Source organism: Aethina tumida, chromosome 5 (genome assembly GCF_024364675.1).
Source record: "Aethina tumida isolate Nest 87 chromosome 5, icAetTumi1.1, whole genome shotgun sequence".
In the NCBI taxonomy this organism is placed as follows: domain Eukaryota; kingdom Metazoa; phylum Arthropoda; class Insecta; order Coleoptera; family Nitidulidae; genus Aethina; species Aethina tumida.
The window spans coordinates 16,123,894-16,149,419 of NC_065439.1; the positions used below are offsets into that span (position 1 = coordinate 16,123,894).

General features: G+C 31.2%; 1 protein-coding gene and 2 long non-coding RNA genes across 9 annotated transcripts in view; 1 reads left to right on the forward strand and 2 right to left on the reverse strand.

The window, feature by feature from the left end:
- Positions 1-483: 483 nt before the first annotated feature.
- On the reverse strand, positions 484-923 carry LOC126265608 (uncharacterized). Its single transcript, XR_007548112.1, has 2 exons — positions 840-923; positions 484-784 (listed from the first exon to the last, which is right to left on the reverse strand). It is a non-coding gene; the product is annotated as an uncharacterized LOC126265608 (long non-coding RNA).
- A 108-nt stretch (positions 924-1,031) lies between these two features.
- Positions 1,032-1,475, forward strand: LOC126265710 (uncharacterized). The gene is made up of 2 exons (XR_007548179.1): positions 1,032-1,091; positions 1,142-1,475. It is a non-coding gene; the product is annotated as an uncharacterized LOC126265710 (long non-coding RNA).
- LOC109601588 (trafficking kinesin-binding protein milt) overlaps positions 1,470-25,526 on the reverse strand; it is a 52,631-nt gene continuing 28,574 nt past the window's right edge. For 3 of the 7 annotated variants that reach the window (XM_049968026.1, XM_049968021.1, XM_049968023.1), the window contains exons 2-13: positions 13,790-13,894; positions 9,475-9,579; positions 6,859-6,935; positions 6,493-6,742; positions 5,985-6,101; positions 5,701-5,831; positions 5,334-5,647; positions 4,985-5,272; positions 4,798-4,926; positions 4,057-4,577; positions 3,708-4,000; positions 1,470-3,036 (exon numbers count right to left, since the gene is read on the reverse strand). In XM_049968026.1, coding sequence (XP_049823983.1) covers positions 2,548-3,036; positions 3,708-4,000; positions 4,057-4,577; positions 4,798-4,926; positions 4,985-5,272; positions 5,334-5,647; positions 5,701-5,831; positions 5,985-6,101; positions 6,493-6,742; positions 6,859-6,909 — 2,583 coding nt within the window. In that variant the 5' untranslated portion in view covers positions 6,910-6,935; positions 9,475-9,579; positions 13,790-13,894 and the 3' untranslated portion in view covers positions 1,470-2,547. Of the gene's footprint in view, positions 3,037-3,707; positions 4,001-4,056; positions 4,578-4,797; positions 4,927-4,984; positions 5,273-5,333; positions 5,648-5,700; positions 5,832-5,984; positions 6,102-6,492; positions 6,743-6,858; positions 6,936-9,474; positions 9,580-13,789; positions 13,895-22,179; positions 22,213-25,526 lie in introns of all 7 variants that reach the window. The other 4 variants (XM_049968025.1, XM_049968020.1, XM_049968022.1 and 1 more) reach the window with 3 other exon arrangements.

Below are 25,526 nucleotides of genomic sequence, written 5' to 3' on the forward strand. Positions count from 1 at the left end.
TTACTTTCTATATGATAACATTAAATTACATTATTTAAAACCATTAATATTCATGTTATGTGTGGGACTATTATAAATCAAAAGGTTTCTTAATATATTCAATTTAATTATACTAAAACTTATATAATGTACAAAATTAAAATGAACTTTCCAGTATCAAAATTACTGTCTTTACAGGCATTTTTGTTAGACCATTTTATTTAAAATTACATAACAAATTTAAAATTCCAAAAATATATAGTGTTCCATTGAAAATAAAAATTGTTACAAAAATTTCAAATCAATATCTTTTTCTATTCTTCAAATATTTGTGGTGAATCTTGTATAATTATTATATTAATGCAGGTATCTTTTTTCGATTTCTAACAAAAATTATAAAATAGATTCAAATTTAAAGTTAATTGTTGTCTAATGAAATTGTTCATTTTACAGACTTACCAAATTGATTATTAAATAATTTTTTATATTTTATTTATAATGAAATAAGTTTACGTTCAAATAAATTGAAAACGAGTTATAAGTTTAAAATTAACCAGTAGTAAGTAACCGGGCCTCCGTTGGAAGAGTCATCAGCCTTTAATTCTATATACATCAGTGCTTCCAAATGTTGTGCCACGGGATCAGCAAATACGCTCCATTTATGATGACTCTCACTTGTGAATTTTTCTACCAATAGTTCCACTATAGTATTTATGGCAGTAGACTTTTGGTATGCGTAAGCTAGCACTTCAACAGCTTTTTTTGTGTACTCATCTGAAGTTACTTTGGAACGTTCAACGGTTATCTATGAAAAATATGTAAAATAAAAATTAATATTTGAGAATATATGTGGTACTCACTATAACCATTTTGTAGAATTCACTCTAACAAATGGAAATAATTATTTTGAACGCTGTTTATAAAGGTTAATTGTAAAAAATCCACCTATTGTAAAATTATCTACTTTTTGCAAATAGTTATTGTTTGATTTAATTAAGATAATTTGTCATTTTCACATTATCTTACCAGATCAACATAATTGTACCCCATATAAAAGGAAAGTAGCTCCGTAACTTAAACTGAGTTCTATTCTGTGCGTGAAAATGACAGAGGTATGTTGCCATCCATAACATTTCATCGTAATAATTACAATATTTCATAGGTAATTGTTGGGGAAGCCAAAGTTCCCGTTGGTCCTTTGGGACAGAAATACATTGACAACGCAATTTTAGCACTAAAAGGAAGTTATGATGCTTCTAACTTACAAAAAACAGTTGACGATTTATCCAAGAATTATCATAACCTGCAGGGAGCATACAAATGGAACGTACTTGGCTACCAAAAAGTAAATTCCGCAGAGAAAAATATTATTTCTCATATCCACATTGAACTAAAAATTAGTAACGACGGTGAATATGATGTATTTTATATTTGCAGTCACCTTTAGATTATAAAATGTATTTTTGATGCAAAGAAAATAAAGCAAAGTATAAGTATCAATCAATTTATTTAACCAGCAGATCTCACAATCAAATAAAAATCATAAAACAATAAAATTACAAAACAACTTGTAAGCCACCGTTTTAAAACTTTATATACATCTCGTTTACTTTAGATTAATCTAAATAACTAGATAATTAGTATGTAATTACAACTACAGAAAATAAATACTTTTTACAGTAATCTCACATCCATGTTTATTTGGCCTCATCACCTTTTTATTAGTTTTCATCACAACTCATCAAAAAGTACCAAAAATATGCTCGTTAGTAACTTTTTGACCCATTCAACAATATGTTTAACATGTATAGGTGTTAAATATAATAATATGATATATAACCGTGATAAAATGCATTACCAAGTGTCGAACTAAATATCTTGTATATACATTAACGCGTATTATTTACAATTTAGCAGCACCGGATGTAAAATATAATAAATTTGTGCTAAAACTTTTTAACTTTACGATTTTAGTAAATTAATTTGGAGCGGATTACTGCGACGAACAAGTGTTTCGTATAACTGTGAGATAAAACTTTACAATTTTTGTAGAGCACGTATACACAAACGCTTGGCGAATTCGCTGCCTTTTAATTTACTAAAACAATTAAAAAATAAAAGCAAAGAGATTTTATGTTGTAGTAATAGTGTTTATAAAAAAACAAACATCCACACAAAACTAAAAATTGTTGGAAATATCACATAATAGCACGTAAACAATTAAAGAGTATCTCAGATTTATTTCTTTTACAAACACTAAAACGTGAACAATATTTGCAAACTCGTCGTTTGTTGAATAAAAACCGGCAGTTTTGGAAACAAATGCTTCTACAACTTTCACCTAAAATCAATTTGAGCTACAGGAATTGTTCAGATTTTAAATAAACGTTCGGAACGCCCTATCAGTCTTGCACCTATTGCAACTCAAGCCTCCTCTCAATAAAATTGTGCCCTAAAATTTAATTCTACTAAAAAAATACTGTTGTAAACCGAAGGGCAGTCTAATCCGCCCCTCAGTAACACCGTCTATTTAACACCGCATACGATCTAGGCACCTAATTTTTTCCCTTAAAACAAGCCACCCTTGCGTCCGAACAGCAACGAACTGAGCGTACCCAGGGTGGAGGTGGCGCCGCGTTGTTCGGGCTCCGGCTGCGGCACGACCTTCTTGGCCGTGGCCACCGTACCGAGGTCGGGCCGCGTCGTGCCGCCCGCCTGCCGCCTCTGTTGGCGACTCTTGCTCAGCTGTTCCAGTCGCTTCGTCAGGGCGCCGCTGCCCGGCTTACCGGGCACTCCTAAACCGCTGGTTTTGGGTACTACAAAACATAAACGCCGTGTTAAATTTATCACCTCAAGTACACGTCTAGGATTTTTACCTTTGGGAGGGCGGATGTTTGTGGAGGCGTTGCTGGTGCACTCGCTGCTAGGTTGGCTTGGCAAAAGGCACGTCAGTTGTGCCATGGGGCTGGTTATGTTGGGACGGGCGTACATTCCACCCATATGGGGGTTGCCCATCAAGTTACTGATGCCGATTTTCTCTATCCTGCCTACTAGACTCTGTGGACAAATTGTACAGTTAAATTTGATCTAGATTTATGTTATGTTGGTACTAAATACAGGGCAAAGGTCAACGTTCAAAAGTGAGTTATTAATGTATGCAAAATACGTAGTTTGTTAATTAAGGGAATGATTCATTATCAGTTGTTGATAAACGGACAATCAATAATAAACAATGAGGTACATTAAATAAATTACATTTTAATTATTATAAATTTATTGTCAACAAATATAAAATTACAAATATATCAGTATTTAGTACCAACACCATGCGATTATTTATATAAAAATTAACCTTTATAAAACCCCTTTAATTCATATTATGAAAAACAGATAATGATTAAAAATAGACAAGATAAAGATTTACCATAACTGCATAATAATACAAATATGTTTGTTAAATTTTTAGAATTATCTTGAGAATAAACACTTGAGTGAACAATAAAATCATTTTCCTTGTTAGATATCCATCAAAACGATAAATGATCAAAACACACAAACAATCGCCGATTATGAGGATTAATAATTATGTCCAAACGAAAAATACACACACAGAACAACACAAATTTACCCCACGTGTAGCCACGGGGGCATCCCCTACGCTACATCAACAAATCACTATCGCACACTAAATCGAATAGAAAAACACCGAGCTGCAAATCAGATTTTACCTCTTGTTTGTCCAGTTTGCTGCTGTACTGGCCGGCTCGCTTGTTCTTCGAGAACGTTGTCTTCTTCTTGGCGCCTGTGCTGACGCCACCGCCCCCACCCACGGTGTCACGCAGGAACTGCGGCACCGAGCTCAGGATGAGCTGCGGCAAACTGAAGCCTTCGAAGGGCTCGGGGGAGCCGCAACGCGTCGAGCACGGCGTTCCGTCAGGGCTGTTGTGCGGCGTGGCCGTTGGCGTGAAGCTGTTGACGCCGCACGGCGTGTTGAAAGCTGACGGTGTCGCTGCTTTGATACCTGTAATCGTTAGCACATTAATACGTGTTTTTGAAACACCAGAATTGGGTACGAACCTCTTTCGTTGAGCATTTTGGCCAATCCGAAGGTGGTGCTAAATGTGCTGCACGAATTTCTCCTGCTGAGCGCCCTAGGTGTCTGGGGCGGGGAGTTTTGTATGCTCGAACAGACGGAGGCGACTCTGCTGCCCCTTTGACTGGGCGTCACGAATGTGCCATCGTCTGGATGCATGATGGTACTGTTCGTGTACGTGTACGTGTGTACCGAAGTGTCGAACATCTTGCCAGGATTGGTGTACTCCTCGTCCTCCTCCAAATCGCTTAGCGCGTACGTTTGAAGGCCTATGTCTTCTAGTTCTTTGCCTCCGCGAATTTTCACGCCAGGTCGTTCTTCCAACAGGCCACCGAAGGTTGGTTGGGCTAGCTGCGACCACTGGTGAAGGGTTTGCGAGCCCTCCATCGGTTTGACGATTTGCAGTTTCTCTGGCAGCTTCCAGCCATGGTAGTTGCTCGAACCGGTTGACATCAGACTGTCTGGGGTGCGACAACCGAATGGAAGATACGTTTCTCCTTCGTAACTATAAAAATATAATAACAATGGATTATAGTACTTAATACATATTAATTTTAGAAATATAGAATTTTTTTATATCTTTTGTTATTTGTGCCAGTCATTTAAATAGATAACTGTTACTTTTCGATATATGATTTTAATTAAAATTAAAGGTGATTAAGTATTGCAGTTGATGAAATTCCATTATATAGGTATGTTTAATTAACATTTTAATGATTACTTACCCTCCAAAAGTGGGACCATGCTGTAGATTAGCTCTTCTTGCGAGGACTTCGCCTGGCGTCAGCCTTTTGATTGCGGCTTCGAGTTCAGTTGCCCCGGGAGTTCCAGGAATGCCTTGTTTCAGCGGCGCTCTGCCAAAAACACTTCAAGTAAAAACACAAGGAGGTCACAAAACCGAAATACACTCACGGATATCCGTCATCCGAATCGGTTTGGCTGTAGTCAGTGTCCGAATGATCGGAATGTCCAGTGGAGTCGAGGCTGGGATAGCCCAGCGAGCTGCTGCTGTAGATGGAGCCGGAGGAGCGACGCATGTCGCCGCCTTGCATTTTGACACTCATGCGCGGCCCACCACCCGACATGCTGCTGCTCACGAAGCCGCCCATGGCCGAGTGCAAGCTGCCCAGACTGTCCGCACTGTTTAGCGAGTTCTGCGAGGCGCAGCGTACCGTTTCGAACACCTTTTTGTATTGGGGGCTGGAAGTAAAACATACATAAACATCCTTGTTTTGTTTAATAGCCGGGAGTATAAACTTACACGTTGTCGGTTCCGGATATGCCGGAGTCGGCGCTGAACTCCGAGTGCATCGACATCTCCAGCTCGCTCTGCAAACTGTCGAAGGGTCCGATGCCGGAGGCGGAGTTCAACGTCTGGCCCAGCGACGGGAACATCGAGATGCGGGCGCCGGCTTGTTTTTTGCGCAGCATCCGCAACTGTTCTTGGGTTTCGCTCAACAATCCCTGCACCTCGTAGTACCGGGCCTTGAACTCGCTCAGTTCGACCGCCAGACTGCCCTGGTTCTCCTTGGTCACCTGCAGCAGGCCGTTCATCTCTTCGTTTTCGGCCAGCAACTGAAAATTCATTTGTGTTATAATTGTCGTTATGATGTGATGTTGTTGCTTACTTTGGCTACTTTCATTTCGGTGTCGTAGAGTTTGGACTCCAGGGCAAGAATGCGCTCATGTTGGGCGCGATTCTCTTCCTTTTGGCGGTCCAATTCGTCCTCCAAGATACCCATGCTTGAATTCGCACAAGCTGCAACGCAAGACAGATGTTTTACGAACTTTGTACACGCTTTTATTGGCCTAACATTGGTTATTATCGTCAAGTTCAATGATAAGACATTGTTTACATAATTTTTGGTAGACGGATCATGTTGTGATTCAACAGTGGTTAAGTAATACTTACTTAATTGTCCAGTAAGATCTTTCAACAGTCTAGCTTCTTGTTCTTCAATGCTGTCAGCGTCCTTGGCCAGTCGACAATACTCAGATTTTAGTGCCTTGTTTTCTTCCTCCAAATTGGCTGTAATGTAAATAAAATGATTAAAATACACACTTGCATAACTTCAACAAATAAACAAATTTACCTCAAAACCGCACAAACATTTACATACAAATTAACGTGTAATGGCGAACTTAAGTAGAAGAGAATGAGCAAAAATCGCCGTACGACACAAATGCTCAAGCCAATTTTTAGCCCAACCTAACAAGATCTGTGTCACAAGAATTGGCACGCTACAGAGGGACAAAAAATAAACGTGTCGTAAGAGGGTACACCGATTCAATGCGCGCATTTATTTACCAAAACAATAAACGAAATAAAAACGCAGCTGTACAAAGTTTGAGCCGTTCCGGGTGACACAACAATTTATTTTTAGATGTCGAATACACTTTTATCGAAAGCGATTACTCACCGATCCGTTTCTGCATCAGATCCAGATTGATCCTGCCGGGCAGGCCGACCTCCCAATTCGACTCGTCCACGTCGTTGGTGAGGATCTGTATGAGTTCGGTTTTCTTGAGCACTTCATGGCTGAGTTGCGTCAGTTTTTCGTGTGCCGCCTTTAAATCGGTTTCCAACGATGCTACCGTGTTCTCGAGCTTGTTGTTCGTCTGCAACAGTTCCTTGCCTATCCTGGCCGTGAGTTCCAAATCCTTTTCTTTCTGTAAAACGACAAAAAAAAAACGTTATCTCAATACGTGACTTTTCAAAGACATCGATAAACTCGGACGGATATTTTTGTCTGGGAAGGAATTTGCGGGGGAATTTCGTTGCTCACCTCCTCAAGAAGCCTAGTAACCGCTTCTATGTCATCGTAAGTTTTTGTCATTTGGCTTACACGGTTGCTACATAGAACTGGAACAGAGAACAACACACCGAGATCAGTACTACATCGAGAATAATTTAAAGATTTTTTTGCGATGAGTTTTAATTGCAATTGATTAGCCAGCCTATTTAGATTAGATAATGGATATTATTATATTATTTGTATTTACATTTAATTTATTGTGTCCAAAAACACAAACTCACCGAATAAAATCAAATTATCAAATGAATGATTCCTGCTTAAAGTTGCCAGATATATATATTGTATATATCATTGTTTAAGATTCAAGTAAAAAGTAAATAAATGCAAAATTAATTAGTTTGACCTAAAAAAATACATATTTGAGTGGTTTATGGATATTTATAGACGTTTTAGGCTGAGCATCAAATTTTATCTACAATATTTATTATTGTTGATTTATTTATACGTATATAAATGCACGTATTAAAATTCTTTACATTGATTAACAAATTTAAACTTTTAATATATATGTTAGAACTATTATCTTATATTTTTTAGAATAATTTGTGTGTGCTGAACAGGAAATGACATGATAAATGAATGATAATGACAAATTTGTGTTTTTTGGTTTTTACTTAATGCGTCGTCCATAATAAACGGTTAGACCGAAATAGATATCAACAATATTTTATTAGAAAAATAAATAAAATGAGCATCAACTGTACCTAATTCATTCGGATAGGAAGAACAATAATTGAGTAGAAAAGCGCGTTAAAATTTTATGTATTTTTGTCGACTTTCAGACACTATCGGTATTTGAGTAATTTTTTCAGCAATAAATAATTTTAATATCCCAAGTTTTATATTTTTAATCGATACTTTATTCAATTATATACATTTTAAGTGTTATAAGTCCACGTTGGAATAAAAAATTAAAATATTGTGGTAGAAAGATTAAAAAGACAAGATTCGATATATAATTTTCTTTCATTTAAACTGTGTAAACCAATTAAAATTCCCTGTTAATTTTTATGGGTATCTGATTCTTTAAAAACAATTTTCTGATATTCTGAGTTTTTGAGCCAATACACAATGTTTTCATTCATTCTAAGACATATTCATATAAGAAATTTAATTTTCCAGGTTCATATAAGACATTTAAGATTCATTTCCTTCTCAGTCATTTGGTTTTATTTTTAGAAAATCTTGGTGGTTTAAGAAATGAAGAAGGTACAAAGTTTCCTCAGCATATTACTGAAATAAAAAGAAGAAATTGAAGCTCTTTATAGAGTTCAAATGGATCAAAAATACAAGATACAAGAAAAGTAATTATATTAAATATTTGCTAAATTTAAAATATAAAAATAAAAAAGTTATTTCACATGTCTTCAGTTTTTAGTATAACATGAAATGTCATTTAAATTAACCAAAGATAATTTTAATAAAATGTAGTCTTCAACGATTGTTAATAACTGCTCTTCTTCTGTTAGAACAGACAAATTAGGATGATCAGCATCATTTTGAGGTATAAAGAGCTCTCTAAATCTAAATACGTTGTAACTATTGCTCACACCGGCAAGTGGAAGGACAATTGGTTACAGAATTATTTTTAAATATGCGTGTGTCCTTAGAAACCCATTTGGAAAAGCTAATAGTGATATTTTACAGCTATTAGTAGACATTATGCTGTCACCTCTATATGTAAAATCTTTCTGGTCGTGTCTAAGACGTTCTAAATCTCCAAATCTTCTTCTATCTTAACACCATTCTAGTCTTGCCGTGTGATTACCTTTAATAAGAGGTGGGCATCCTATTTGTCTTCCAGAAATCTGTGTCTTAAGAGTATTCTGACTAACGAAAAGGTTGTCTTCGAGGAGCTAATGTCAAATATCGATGTTTCTTGTGCTGTTGCTGTTGTGAAGCTTACATGATCTGGATGCTGTTCAGCTGGACTACCAGTTATTCTGAGAGTCTTCACAACCGACTAATGACACTTTAGGAAACACTATATCTCTCAGCTAGCTCTTCTACCTTTTCCTTAAGCCACTTTTAAGCTATCCTACTGATTATCTTCTTCTATAGTCATGTGACGATAAAATCGAAATAAATAGTGAATGTCTGAATAACTTATACGAATTTATACACATTTTTATAAGACAAAGCAAGGTTTTTTCTATATAACAACTTCAAAGTGCAGTACAAAGAACAAGAACATGTTTAAAAGGTTAAAAATATATAATATTAAAAAGTAAATTTAGGAAATGTATCTACATTTTTATAAATATCATTAGACTTTTCTTGTAGAAAACATTTTTTTTATTATAACGTTTTCATTTATTATCTAATTTTCTGGTCTTGAAATGCTCTTAGATAATTTAATAAAGAGTCAATAGAAATGTAAAATAATGGGATACTAAAATTATTTATTGTTGAAAATATTACTCAACTAGTAAGTGAGACTAAACTTCCTACAGATGTAACTCAGTGCAGCCTCTCTTTTGATCTAAACAAATCAAGATAAACCGTAAAACACAAATTTGCCATATTCTAGCTGAATTGTCTAATTAAAAAAATGAAAAAAGTTGTTTAATTTAATGAAATACTTACGAAAATAGTTCAGAGTTTCTCGGATCTGATCCGGAGACAATTTCAAATCTGCCTCGTCAATTTGCAGGGCCGGTGAGGGAATAAACCAGTCCTGGTTCTCGTAACCTACAATAAAAAAAAACAACTTTATAAATAAATTAATTATTTCCCACTTATACAGTTTGTTAAGATTAACCAGAGACTCCCGTTTTAAAATCTAAGATCTTATCCGTTCGATCCCATTGTTAGTTAATGCAAAAAATCGGCACGCACACACGGAATTTACAGCTAGCTTATGCATTTATAGTGTGTGTAATGTACTGATAGCGTAGTAATAACACGGCATTGTTCAAAAATATCAACGACAACTCATTCCCGTACAATTTACTTCAAGATTAAGAGGTTCAATGATAAAACCGAAGCAGCAGACACGGATAAATTGAATTCGCACTTCACAACGCCAGTCGGTATGAGTGACCCTCATTGCCATTCACATGATTCCGCGTGACTCACACATTTTATTAATTCCACCTCACAAATACAGAAATCGACCGGACATACACTCACACACACACTTACTCCCAGTATTCCTGCGGGCACAATGTTGAGCCATCACGTCTCGGCCAGTTATTTTAAAAGTTGTTAAGTCACATATACACATTAATAATAGATCCGCGTTTCCCAGAATTTTCGAAATTTCACTTTGAACCGGCTATTTTTCACTTCGGAAAGGTGTTAACGGACGCCGGGCAGGACGCAACTGGTTCGTTGGACGTCTAGATCAGTTATCAGGTGGAAAATCGACCTTGATCCGCGGCATTTTGTTTACGGGGTCGTGTTTACATTTTAAAATTAAATGCCGTGAAATAGCTCATTGTGTTGGGCCGTTAAAAACACCGATGCGATAATATGTATTTTATTGGTTCAGTAATTGGTACTGCATTATAACAGCGTGGAAAATTGCACGAGATTACTCTAATGGTTCGCTGCTGCGTTCATCCTAACAAACATTTCCACAGTCTTATCTTAAAAAAGGCTAAAGAACTGGAGATAAGACTTGTTTAGAAAAAATATTTACAAAACTGCAACGCTATCGTTGGTTGGGTTTTACAACATTATCTAAAACACCTTCCTAATAAAAAAGTGTCATTGTAATAAACTGCTTCAAGAACATTTTTAACCCATGAACTGTTATATAATTTTTCAACAAGGTTGTGGTCAAAACCATAAAAAAATATTGTTTAATGTGGTTGATGAGATGGAAAATAATTAAGAGCTTTTTAGTGATAAAATTAAACTGTTTGCTTTTAGTCGTATTGACATAAGATAGGAAATTATTTACGAGGAATTTAGAGTCTGTTTAAAATTATCATAGCAAATGCGCAAATGATAACGGTGCCAAAAACACTGATGTATCTTTATATTTTAACCTATGTAAATTGGTTTCCTTTGCGATCCTTTTGGAGCTTACTGTGAGAATTTGATTTGTGGTGTGTGATAACTTTTTTAATGTTCAAAATGAGAATTTACTTTACTCTTTATAAATTTCAATGTTAAAATTTACTTCCTTTATTTGTATTTAATCAATAATTATTATCTCTGATAGCTTTTAATTAAATTTTCATGTATACAGTAAATTTTCTATTAAATTTAGTAATCAACAACCTTATTCACTGAGCAAATAGTGGAACAATCGTTAACTTTAGAATCTTTACAAAGTTAAATGTTACAATTTACTTATTTTATTTGCGTTTAATCAAAATTTATTATCTCTGATAATTTTTAATTCAATTTTCATATACATAGTAAAAATTCTCTTAAATTTAATGGTCAACAGCTTTATTCACTGAGTAAATAGTTAGATAATAATCGTCAACTTTAGAATCTTTAAAAAGTTCAATGTTAGAATCTACCTCTTTTATTTATGTTTAATCAAAATTTATTATCTCGACAGCTTTTGATTAAATTTTCATATACAAAGTAAATTTTCTCTCAAATTTAGTAATCAACAACCTTATTCCCTGAGCAAATAGTGGGACAATCGTTAACTTTAGAATCTTTACAAAGTTAAATGTTAGAATTTACTTCTTTTATTTGTATTTAACCAAAATTTATTATCTTGATAGCTTTTGATTTAATTTTCATATACACAGTAAATTTTCTCTTAAATTTAGTAATCATCAACCTTATTCACTGAGCAAATAGTGGGATAATCGTTAACTTTAGAATCTTTCTAAAGTTCAATGTTAGAATTTACTTCTTTTATTTGTGTTTAATTAAAATTTATTATCTCGATAGCTTTTGATTCAATTTTCATATACAAAGTAAATTTTCTCTTAAATTTAGTAGTCAACAACTTTATTCACTGAGCAAACAGTTAGGTAATCGTTAACTTTACAATCTTTATAAAGTTCAATGTTAGAATTTACTTCTTTTATTTCTGTTTAACCCAAATTTATTATCTCGATAGCTTTTGATTCAATTTTCATACACACAGTAAATTTTCTCTCAAATTTAGTAATCAACAACCTTATTCACTGAGCAAATAGTGGGATAATCGTTAACTTTAGAATCTTTCTAAAGTTCAATGTTAGAATTTACTTATTTTATTTGTGTTTAATTAAAATTTATTATCTCGATAGCTTTTGATTCAATTTTCATATACACAGTAAATTTTCTCTCAAATTTAGTAATCAACAACCTTATTCACTGAGCAAATAGTGGGATAATCGTTAACTTTAGAATCTTTCTAAAGTTCAATGTTAGAATTTACTTATTTTATTTGTGTTTAATCAAAATTTATTATCTCGATAGCTTTTGATTCAATTTTCATATACACAGTAAATTTTCTTTCAAATTTAGTAATCAACAACCTTATTCACTGAGCAAATAGTGGGATAATCGTTAACTTTAAAATCTTTCTAAAGTTCAATGTTAGAATTTACTTCTTTTATTTGTGTTTAATTAAAATTTATTATCTCGATAGCTTTTGATTCAATTTTCATATAAAAAGTAAATTTTCTCTTAAATTTAGTAGTCAACAACTTTATTCACTGAGCAAATAGTTAGGTAATCGTTAACTTTACAATCTTTATAAAGTTCAATGTTAGAATTTACTTCTTTTATTTCTGTTTAACCCAAATTTATTATCTCGATAGCTTTTGATTCAATTTTCATACACACAGTAAATTTTCTCTCAAATTTAGTAATCAACAACCTTATTCACTGAGCAAATAGTGGGATAATCGTTAACTTTAGAATCTTTCTAAAGTTCAATGTTAGAATTTACTTATTTTATTTGTGTTTAATTAAAATTTATTATCTCGATAACTTTTAGTTCAATTTTTATATACACAGTAACTTTTCTCTTAAATTTAGTAGTCAACTACCTCATTCACTGATCAAGTAGATAATCGTTAACATTACAATTTTTATCATGTTCACTGCTAGAATTTACTTCTTTTATTTATGTTTAATCAAATTTTATTATCTGTGATAACTTTTAATTCAATTTTTATACAAACAGTAAGTCTTTATAAAGTTCAATGTTAAAATTTACTTCTTTTATTTGCATTTAACAAAATTTATTATCTCTGATAACTTTTAGTTCAATTTTTATATACACAGTAAATTTTCTCTTAAATTTAGTAGTCAACTACCTCATTCACTGAGCAAATAGATAAATAATCGTTAACTTTACAATTTTTATAAAGTTTAATGTTGGAATTTACTACTTTTATTTGTGTTTAATCAAAATTTATTGTCTCTGATATTTTTTTAGTTTAAATTTAATATTCACAGTATTTTTTCTAAAATTTAGTGGGCATTATTTACTCAGTAATTAGTTAGACAATCATTAACTTGCAACTAAAATTCATTATCCCTATTAGTTTGTACAGTAAATTTACTCTTAAATTTAGTAATCAACAGCTTTATTTGCTGAGCAAACTGTTAGAAAATCGTTAAATTTACAATCTTTTTAAAGTTTAAGACAAGAATTTACTTATTTTTAGTGTGTTTACTCAAAATTAATTGTCTCTAATAGTCTTTTAATGTATTTTTACTTACATATTACAATTTCTCTTAAATGTATTAGAAAATTGTAGTAGATTATTTTAATGGTTTTCTGGTAGACCAAGTTTATCAAATATTCCCGCAGTCTTATAAGACATTTTAGTTAACAAAAATTGATGCACACAGTAAATATTCTCTTATTAGAAAATCGTGAATTTTAAACTGTATGTAAGATGCATATGCTTTCTACTTATAACATAAACCACATGTGAAAAAGTTTATCCCAAACAAAAACAAACAAAAATAAATAAATAAAACTTACCGCCGAAGGTCGTGAGAGTGTCCGCCCGGAGTTTGTAGCGCGGGATCTGCTCCTCCAAGAGGCTGATTATCTCCACCTCTGGAAGCGTTTCACCACTGCACAGTTCTGCAACAAAATCGCAAACAAACCATAAGCATGATACTCAAAAGAACGGCTTCTGCACCGCGTCACGTCCCGCCGCTAATTAACGCCGCGATACTCCGTCCGCGGTGCCCGCCAGGCGGTAATTAATTATTACATTGTGTGGAAAAATCACACGTGAAAATCCGAGCACAATGGGCCATTGAGTAAACATAAACGGTGGGCAATTCCGGGGCGCAGGAAACGGCCTAAAGGAAAATGGGTGACCCCTATTGGGCCGAAGACGTCCGGTTTTTATTTTGTTTAAGGATCGTTTGCTGCATAGTTGATCGATTGATCATATTGAGACGTTTCATTGAATTATTCAACGTTACACAATTCGTAGACGAATCGATAGGTGTGCCCCTAAATACACCAGGCTAGAGACACGGAATCGATCTCGCCCACGCTTCTTCGCAATTCTCACGCCCCCTTGCGAAACCCCGAATCGAATTGCAATCGAAAAAACGTGCAAAAAATGTGCCGGCATGACTTTCTACACTGGTTCGTTTTACGGCTTTCTTCTTCGGAACGGATTGCTTGTGTAAGATGGTATTAATGAGGTAACTCGGGTCGATTGACTTTTGGGCCAGTTGATGGGACGGCGGACGTTTACCTTTCGGTTATGGACAACAAATACCTGATGGTACGATGTGTTTACGTCGAGATCACAACAACATTGTGGCTGTTAGAATGTTCATTAACAACAACTGTTGAAACGGGAAGATTTTCGTTTAAAAGGTGAATTTGAAATATGCGTTGGGAACTGTAAATATTTATTAGTGATATATTCAGATTTTTAACGTTTCAATAAAAGTATCCATCGGTTTTGAAATCTCAGCCAGAATGACATTTTCATGGTAATTTGTTCCGGTTTTATCTAAATTGAACAGACTTAACATTTTAAACTAATATATGACATCAAAACTATAATAGTGATAGTTAGTGATTACAAAGAGAATGGATGCACTCAACCACTAAGAATCTAAGGAAATTGACTAAAAAATATTTTCATAACTTGAGTTTGGACCCATATACAACAATTAAAAGCTCTTTTCTTTAAATGAGATATTTTTACACAAATTGGAGTCTATATATTGGATGTAAAAAGATATTTTTATGAGAATTAGTTCTCGTTTCCTTTAAACTATAGAGAGGAGGTAGATGAATATTTTTTACCAATATACGACATCAAAACATAGTACTTCAGTGATTAGAGCAACTGAAAGCAAGAATATATGTTCCTGTCTTTTTTTTTCTATAATTTTTATCATTCCAACACTGAAAATCTTAGGCAATGAACTAAAAAAATCAATTTTTAACTTGACTGTATAAGGAGCTCTTGTACCATTATTTTAGAATCATATAAAACAATTAAAGTTAGAATATTTTTAAAATACCAACTAAAATGGAGTCTATGCAAGTATTTGGCCTGAAGAAAGGACATTTTTAAGGAAATTAGTCCTGGTTTCTTTAAACTATAAAGATGAGAAAGATGAACATTTTATACCAATATACGACATCTAAACTATAGTACTTCAGTGATTAGAGCAACTGAATGCAAGAAGTTATTTTTCTGTCCTCTTTTCTATATTTTTTAACATTCAAACACTGAAAATTTTAGGAAATGGACTAAAAAATCAATGTCTAACTTGACGGTATAAGGAGCTCTTGTACTATTATTTTAAATCTAACATATATACAGCAATTAAAGCTCGTCATTTTAAAAATATCAGCTAAAAGGATATATTTTAATACGAATTGTAGTCTATGCAAGTATTTGGATTGAAAATGGACACCTTTATGGGAATTAGTTCTAGTTTCTTTAAACTATAAGGAAGAGAGATGAATATCTTATACCAATATACCCCATCTAAACTATAGTACTTCAGAGATTAAAGCAACTGAATGCAAGAAGTTATTTTTCTATCTTCATTTCTATAATTTAACATTCAAGCACTGTAAATCTCAGGAAATGGTATAAAAAATCAATTTAATTTAACTAAAAAATATTTTCTTAACTTGATTGTGTAGAGAGTTCTTTTACCAACATTTTAGGAATACATATATCAATTTAAGTTAACCATTTTCCAAAATATGCAAAATAAGTATCAAATTTTATACAAATTGGAAAATATGGAGATAATTATGGGTCTGTAAATATTACAGGAATTACTTACAGTTTTATTTAAACAATAGAGGAAGATAAATGAACATTTAAAACCTATATACCACTATGGTAGTTCAGAAAAACTTCTTTTCCATATCATTTAAGTTTCAATAAAAGAAATTTGCTCTTCACTTTCCTTATTTTATCTTATTAATCAAATTTAATTAAATTTATTATTAAAGTCAATTTAGCCTATTTTTTAACTTTCTCTAAAATTAAAAGTAAAAAATACTATTAACATTTTTTAATTCTTCAGAAAACTTATAGTTAATTTCCGTTTTTTCATGTAAATTTATGCTTTTATTTATAAAACAAAATGTAATATATATTCACCGAAAAAAACTTTATTTTACTAGCTTTGTTCAAATATTTTTAATAAATATTTATAGTATTTATTGAAACACCTCAACCACAGAGCAAAATATTTATCCAGCAATGAGTAAACGATGTCCCAAAATCTTAATGTAAATTACAATCAATAAATTGTGCAAACAATATTCTGTTTTATTTAAATATTCAAATGCCAGTTACATAATTTTTAAATATTGATTTATAAATGTGATTTGGTGACATCAGCTTCAAGTTTGCTCAACCATTAATGCATTTTATTTTATCAAGTCCAAATATTATCTTCCCTGCAAGTGCCTCCCATAAAAATGTTTAATAATAGAAACCAAATCTACAGATAAAAAAACCAAACAATCAATACGAAATCGCAATTCGCAATAATGTCAAGGTTGGTGTAACGCGGAAACCATCACTTACTACCCCCCAAGAAAAAAAAAACAGATAAAATCACCTCATTGAATCACCGGCCACTCCACTACAGCCCCAACATCCCCCAAATCACCACTCGAAAGACCACAACGCACAAAACGAAGTGAAATAGAAAAGAGGCGGTCACGAGACATCGCACCGCCGTGAGTCAACAACACAATTTGTTTAAATTATTTATTTGTGTCGTTCGTTCGACTGTTCGAGCCGGATTGAATGGTAATTTTAGTTGTGCGGATCGCTCGTTCTGTTTGTGCGAAGGAGCATCGACAAAATTCAACGACGTTTTGATTTTCGGTTGGATTTCAAATAGAAAAGTAAAAGCATTCGGCTTCGATATTATTTAGAACGTAAACGATTAATTAACGTGATAATTTTATTAATTTTATCATTTTATCATTTGGTATTACTAATATCAAATAACAGATGGAACCATAAATACTGACTGAGGTTTATTTTATTAAATCATTCGTTTTACTTTAGAATTCTTTTAGTGTTTGGTTATTAAAAAGTTTTAATAGTAATCTATTAAAGATATAAATACCAACAGCATTTCTTAATTTGATGACAGATTTTGGGTTAGTAAGCTTTTGGTGAAGAGTTACTAAAAGGTATTTTCTTCTCAATGATACTATTTATTTCAAAAACCTTTAAAAGGTATAAATGCTAACAACGTTCTTCTAATTTGATAATCCATTTGCACTAGTATCCTGCTGATGTAATTTAATCAATTTTATCACTTTATGACTTGTTATTACTGATATCGAATAACAGATGGACCCATAAATACTTTCAAAAGTTTATTAATTAGTTAATCCATTTTCATAAGTGTTTACTGAAGTGTTTCTTCGTTAAGTTATTTAGTTTAAATATATTTAGGGGGGTACCACTTTTCTCTAAAATTCATTTTTGTTTTATTATTAAAAAGTTCCAATAATCAAATTAAAAATTTACTATTAAAACTCTTTAAAATAAATAAATTATTAGAGAAGTACATTTAAATAATCTAATAGTATTGTTACAAATAAATTTAGCTCAAATAAATTCAAAATAAATAGACGTAAATAAGGCATTGTTGAAATCGCGTGTCGTAATATTTCTCTATTATTAAACGTTTGTGTGTTTTTCTGTACTTGATGATCATTATTTTTACTTTCCATAGTTTTCGTGCTACAAATAAATAATAAAACACCCATTAAAAATACCATTTATCTTCAATAATGTGACTAAATTGTTTTAGTAAAATTTGACTATTAAAAATTTCTCTGAACCAAAAATTGCAATTTTATTGTGTTATGTTTTTAGTGGAGCGTTTAAAGTTTCGCCTCTTTCCACAAATATTAACTCGAGAATGTTAAATATACACACCAGATGTGAGTGTTAACAATATGATTTACACACGATGGAATTTAATAGCATAATGAGTTACGTGGAAGAAAATCTTTCCTTAAAATACAAGGCATTATTGTTACAAATTGATTGAATATTTATTTCCAAATTAAATATAAAAAAACTGACTTAAGTGTACATAGTTCAAAATTTTTTAAACGTTCTAAACCTGATTTTGTCGATTTCTGAAATGTATATATAAGGTACATTTATCTCAATACTTGTAGAAGATTTTTAACTTTTATCAAAAAAAGTTAAATAAAAAAATTATTACTCCAAATATCAGTTTTCATAAATTTCAGGAACGGTTGAATACAACAAAATACGATTTGTTGAACAATCAACATAAAAAATTGACTTTCACTTCCGCTGGTTTTTCTCTATTTGTCTAAAAATATTCGTAATAGAAAAAATCAACTAATTTAGGATATCCTGTGCAGGATGGCTCTCGATGTTCAATGCTAATATTTCAAAAATAACTAGTAGAATAAAAATGAAATTTAAGGAACTTGTCAAGTAATTTATACATTTATAATAATACATAAAAGATTTTTTCTCTTGTTATTCGTTTATAGATGTAGTGAGAACAATGACAAAAATGGTTTATTTTTTTTAATAAAGTATAATCCGAGATATTGGGAAATATAAAAATTATAAATATCTAGTCCTCATAAAAGTCATAGTTAGGTTTTCAGTTAATCTATCAACAGATAAATAGATAAGTTATGTTAATAATACTTTATTTATTTTTATACGGAGGTTTCTGTAAAATATCCGATATATTTAAAAGTGAAATTATTATACGAGAAACTAAAATAGTAGTCACATTAAAAACCCTAGTGAGGTTGTCAATTATCCCAACATCAGATAAATAATAATTCCAGGTTGTGTCAAAATGATTTATTTATTTTTATATAGGTTTTTTCTAAAAATATTCTAAATATGGTAAATAAAAAATATAAAATTAAAATATCTAATCACCTTAAAAATCCTAGTTGGGTTGTAAGTTATCCTAACAACATACACAACAAAGACATGTTATGTCAAAAATAATTTATTTTTACATCAGTTTTGTCTGTAAAATATATGAGATATTGGGAACTGAAAATATCAAATGAAAAATATAAAAATAAAATATTTAATCACCTTAAAAATCCTAGTTGGGTTGTCAGTTATCCTATCAACATAAACTACAGAGACATATAATATCAAAAATGACATGTTATGCCAAATATAATTTAATTTTATATGTTTTTTTTTTCTGTAAAATATCCGAGATATTGAGAACTGAAATTATTAAATGAAAAATATAATAATAAAATATTTAGACATATTAAAAGTCTTAGTTGGTTTGTCAGTTATCCCAATAACATAAACAACAAAGACATGTTATGTCAAAAATAATTTATTTTTATGAGAATTTTTTTCTTTTAAATCGTCGAAGTATTAGAAATTGAAACTATTAAATAAAAATAAATATAAATAAAAAAACTATATAATAAAAATATCTTAACAATTATCATTTTTTCTCTTGTTATCTGTTTCTACATGTAGTGAAAACAATGTCAAAATAGTTTTTTTATTTTAATAAAGTATGCGAGACATTGGGAAATATAAAAATTATAAATATCTACTCCCCATAAAAATCATAGTTGGATTGTCAGTTATCCTATCAACAGATAAACAGATAACTTATGTTAATAATACTTTATTTTTATATGGAGGTTTTTTGTAAAATATCTGATATATTTAAAACTGAAATTATTATACGAAAAACATTAAAAAGACTAGTAGGGTTGTCAGTTGTACCAACACCAGATACACAATAATTCCATGTTATGTCAAAATGATTTATTTATTTTTATATACGTTTTTTCTATAAAATATCTTGGATATAGGAGCTTGAAATTATTAAATAAAAACTACAAAAATAAAATATCTAACCACCTTAAAAAACCTAATAGGGTGGTATGTTACCCAACAACATAAACAACAAAGGTATTTTGTCAAAAATAATTTATTTTTATATTAATTTTTTTTGTTAAATATCTAAGATTTTGGGAACTGAATTTATTAAATGAAAAACATAAAAATAAAATATCCAGTAACCTTAAAAACCCTAATTGTGTTGTAAGTTATCCTAACAACGTAAACATTCAAATATCCAAGATATTGGGAACTGAATTTATTAAATAAAAATTATAAAAATATAATATCTAGTCACTTTAAAAAACTCTAACTAGATTGTCAGTTATCCTAACAATATAAACAACAAATGCGTGTTATGTCAAAAATAATTTATTCTTATGTCTTTTTTTTCTGCAAAATATCCAAGATATTGGGAACTGAAATTATTAAATAAAAAATATGCCCTTAAAAACTCAAATTATATTGTCAGGTAACCTAACAATATAAATAACAAAGATACGTCATGTTAAAAATAAATTATTTTTATATGGGTTTTTGTTCTATAAAATATTCGAGATTTGGGAACTTAAATTATTAAAAATATATATAAAAATAAAATACCTAGCCACCTTAAAAATTTTAATTGGATTGCCAGTTACCCTAATAATATAAACAACGAAGACATGTTAAATCAAAAATAATTTTTTTATATGCCTTCTTTATCTAAAATGTCCGAGATATTGGAAACTAAATTATTAAATAAAAAAATCCACCTTAAAAATCCTAATTGTATTGTCAGTTATCCCAACAATATAAAATCATGTTATGTCAAAAATAATTTTTTCTTATATGGCTCTGTAAAATATGTGAGATATTGGGAATTGAAATCATTAAATGAAAAATATATGAAATATCTCTTTAAAAACCCAAATTATGTTGTCAGTTGTCCTATGAACAACAACAAAATGACAGGTTATATCAAAGATGGTATATTAATATTGCTATTTATATCTTTATATTTTGCATATGAATTGAAAATCTCAATTAGATTGATATCCTGTAAATCTGACATTTAATAATCTAGATATACATACAATATTCTAAAATATTGTTTGGAACTCCATATATATAAGGAGCAGCATAATATATTAACCTATTCGTCAAAATTAAATTATTAGTTTTAACATAACATGTTACTGTTATTTATATGGGTAAGGTAGAAGACAACCTAGTTAAGGTTTTTAAGATGTCAAAATCTTTTCCATTTGTTAATGTCAGTTCATAATATTTCGGACATTTTAAAATAATACTGTAAATTTTTTTACATCTTTACCTATTTCAAACACTTTAACATTTTTAAAATTTAAATTCTTTTAAAATTTTAATGTATACCCCAACAATATTCAGAAAGGTGAAAGCTAAAATTTAGGCAGACTATTTAATTATCAAGATATGTAAGAAACATTTTGTGTAATTAATAAATTAAATTAAATAATAAGATAAAGAAAAGTAAAGTCACACACATAATTAATTGTCCGTAACACTGTAACTACTCAACTGAATTTAGCGACCAAAATAGCATTGAATAGAGAATAAAATACCTTTCAAATGAGCCACCATAAGACCACTCCTTTTAATTAAAAAAAATAGATGACAGTGTCCATATGGTAGTGGGCAATTTGGCACATGTTAAATTTAAGGTAAAAGTTTTTTAGATCAATAACATGTTATGTGGTTTGTATTCGAAGTCTATAGACCACAAGACATATTGTTTCAAACAAAAGTTTTCATGGGGGAGGGATGTAGTTGAAACTTTTAGAAAACCACTGCATAAGAGCTTCAAATTTTATTTTAATTTCACTAATACATTAACTATACGTATGCCACCTTGTAATTAAGCCTGTTATAGATGTTTCGATGTTATATGATGTGAATGATTAAATAAAAACAAAAAACGATCACACATCAAAAAATCCGTTTAACAAAAAGAAAAAAATAATGGACAGCAACAAACTAAAATTCGTGTTACCTGTTTCGAGCCGCGAATCGGCGTCGTGCCGGGCTGAAAACAACAACAGAGACGTCAAAAATCTGCATCGTTTTTACGGCCGGGCGACAAAACCGAAAATAAACCTGACCGCGACGCGAAAACGTGCGCGAATCGTCGAATGGAACCTTCCGCAACGCGAATGCGGTTGTCTTGAGGAACGACGTACTAAATGTGCAGTTTTATTGGCAGGTGGTTCGATTCCATGATCCGACGGAGCCGACTGTTAAAAATTAAAGACTTCTATTGTCTGATTGTTGAACGTGTCTTCCGAGGACAAGATTAAGATTTTCTATGAACATTTTTGAGGCTTGCAGTCAGACTGGAATCGATTCGAGTCAAGTAAAACGGTGCAAAACGTACCAATTAAGGTTTGCGTTGCTTCACCCATGAATTTCCAATTGCAGTCACATCACACACACATAAAAATTCTATTAAGATTGCCAAAATTATCTCCACAAACGTATATTTGTATTAAAATGATGTGATAAGGGACATAGAACGAGTTTTATCGCATTATCAGCATGACAGGACGAGGTTTATCTGACAAACTGCACGACCACATCATTACGAACAAAAACCCCCCAGCACTACGTCCGCAGTCTGCAGAACCTGTGAGAATAATTAGCCGGAATCCACACACACATGCACACATGGTGGTGGAAAACCGTTAGATGTGCCCAAAGGAGGCGGGAAATCGATTGGACCGGGTACGGGACGAATTCGCGACGCGTACCGTTTCGAGGTTTCCGTGCTAGGTCAAAAACGGCACATGTCATCGGCAAATCAATTTATTAGCTTAAAGATATTTGTATTTTTTCAAAAGTTTTGTTAAGTGTCTCCTTGAGAACAAGAGGTCTTCAATTACAAAAGTGGTTGATAAGGTTTAATTCGTTTAAACAAAACAAATAAACAACCGCACGCACAGTTATTTGCCGCATCCTAGAATGTCGGACAATGTAGTGATTAGTTATCATTTTTCTTTAATGAGAAAATTTAATTAACCACCATATACAAATAACCCGTATTATGTATTCAAAAGCTTTTACACGCAAAACCGACATAACTGTCCGTCCAATTAAAATATTACAATAAATTAGTCTTCTCATTGTTCCATGGTTTTATGGTAAAACAGTTAAGTCACCTGGTAAGTGATAAACCCATAAAGAACTACAAGTTATTGGTTTGGCAAAAATTTTTATGTTTACTTTCTGGGCGTGTGTCGGAAAAGAGGCGGAAGCCGTCAAACAAATGTAAATAAAGATCGGTAAATCTATAACGAGGCACGCACACTTCCAGGTTATAAATAGAAGCTAGAAAATGCCTCAAATGTCTCTTGCTCATTAACGCGAATTCTTGAATTAGTGGCTGTGTGTGTAGATGAAAGTGATCAATATCATCATAAAACTTCAAAATTGAAACAAATCCTATCACATAAAACAATTTGCCTGTAAAAGAGAAAGAAAGTGGGAGATAATGTCGATTTACTGATCTAAATAATATAGATAATTGATATCAATAGGTGCACATAAGTTATAATTGATAACTCTTGTCCAGCAGGAAGTAATAGTAGTAAAAACGATAGAAAAATAGTTAAAACTTTGCAACATTTTCTAAATTGAAATATTTAATTAATTATAGACAATTGTTGGAGTGATCAGAACGAACAGACTCAGAAAAATAATCAAAAACCGACTTTAATATCAATATTTACTAAATTCTACTGGACAAGGACAACAACTATCTGTGAAAGCAGCTTTTCAGGAAAACATAGAAGCATTTAAAACACAAAATTTACAAAAATCGAAACAAAATATACCAAATATAATAATAATTTTTACATTTCTGAAACTGAAGTAAAGATAAAATGTCAATATATTGCTTTATTAATAAGAATGTACAAACAGGAGTATACAAAAAGCCATAATTTATGTTTTTCGTTAATTATAGTGAATTCTTGGAGTGATCAGAATGGACATGCTCAAAAAATAATCAAAAATCGACTTTAATATCAACATTTACTAAATTCTACTAGACAAGGACAACAACTATCTGTGAAAGCAGCTTTTCAGGAAAATATAGAAACATTTAAAAAACAAAATTTACAAAAATTGAAACAAAATATACCAAACAAAATAATAATTTTTACATTACTGAAACTGGAGTAAAGATAAAATGTCAATTTATTGCTTTATTAATAAGAATGTACAAACAGGAGTATACAAAAAGCCATAATTTATGTTTTTCGTTAATTATAGTGAATTATTGGAGTGATCAAAATGGACAGGCTCAAAAAATAATCAAAAACCGACTTTAATATCAACATTTACTAAATTCTACTAAACAAGGACAACAACTATCTGTGAAAGCAGCTTTTCAGGAAAATATAGAAACATTTAAAAAACAAAATTTACAAAAATTGAAACAAAATATACCAAACAAAATAATAATTTTTAAATTACTGAAACTGGAGTAAAGATAAAATGTCAATTTATTGCTTTATTAATAAGAATGTAGAAACAGGAGTATACAAAAAGCCATTTAAAATAGAAAATTTACAAAAAATTGAAACAAAATATACCAAACAAAATAATAATATTTACATTACTGAAACTGGAGTAAAGATAAAATGTCAAATTATTGCTTTATTAATAAGAATGTACAAACAAGAGTATACAAAAAGCCATAATTTATGTTTTTCGTTAATTATAGTGAATTCTTGGAGTGATCAGAATGGACAGGCTCAAAAAATAATCAAAAACCGACTTTAATATCAACGTTTACTAAATTCTACTGGACAAGGACGACAACTATCTGTGAAAGCACCTTTTCAGGAAAATATAAAAGCATTTAAAACACAAAATTTACAAAAACTGAAACAAAATAATTATTTTTACATTACTGAAACAGGAGTAAAGATAAAATGTCAATTTATTGCTTTATTAAGAAGAATGTACAAACAGGAGTATACAAAAAGCCATAATATATGTTTTTCGTTAATTGTAGCGAATTCTTGGAGTGATCAGAATGGACAGGCTCAAAAAATAATCAAAAACCGATTTTAATATCAACATTTACTAAATTCTACTGGAGAAGGACAACTACTATCTGTGAAAACAGTTTTTCAGGAAAATATAGAAATATGTAAAACACAAAATTTACAAAAATTGAAACAAAATATACCAAACAAAATAATAATTTTTAAATTACTGAAACTGGAGTAAAGATAAAATGTCAATTTATTGTTTTATTAATGAGAATGTAGAAACAGGAGTATACAAAAAGTTGTAATTGATGTTTTTCGTTAATTAGAGTAAATTCTTAGAGTG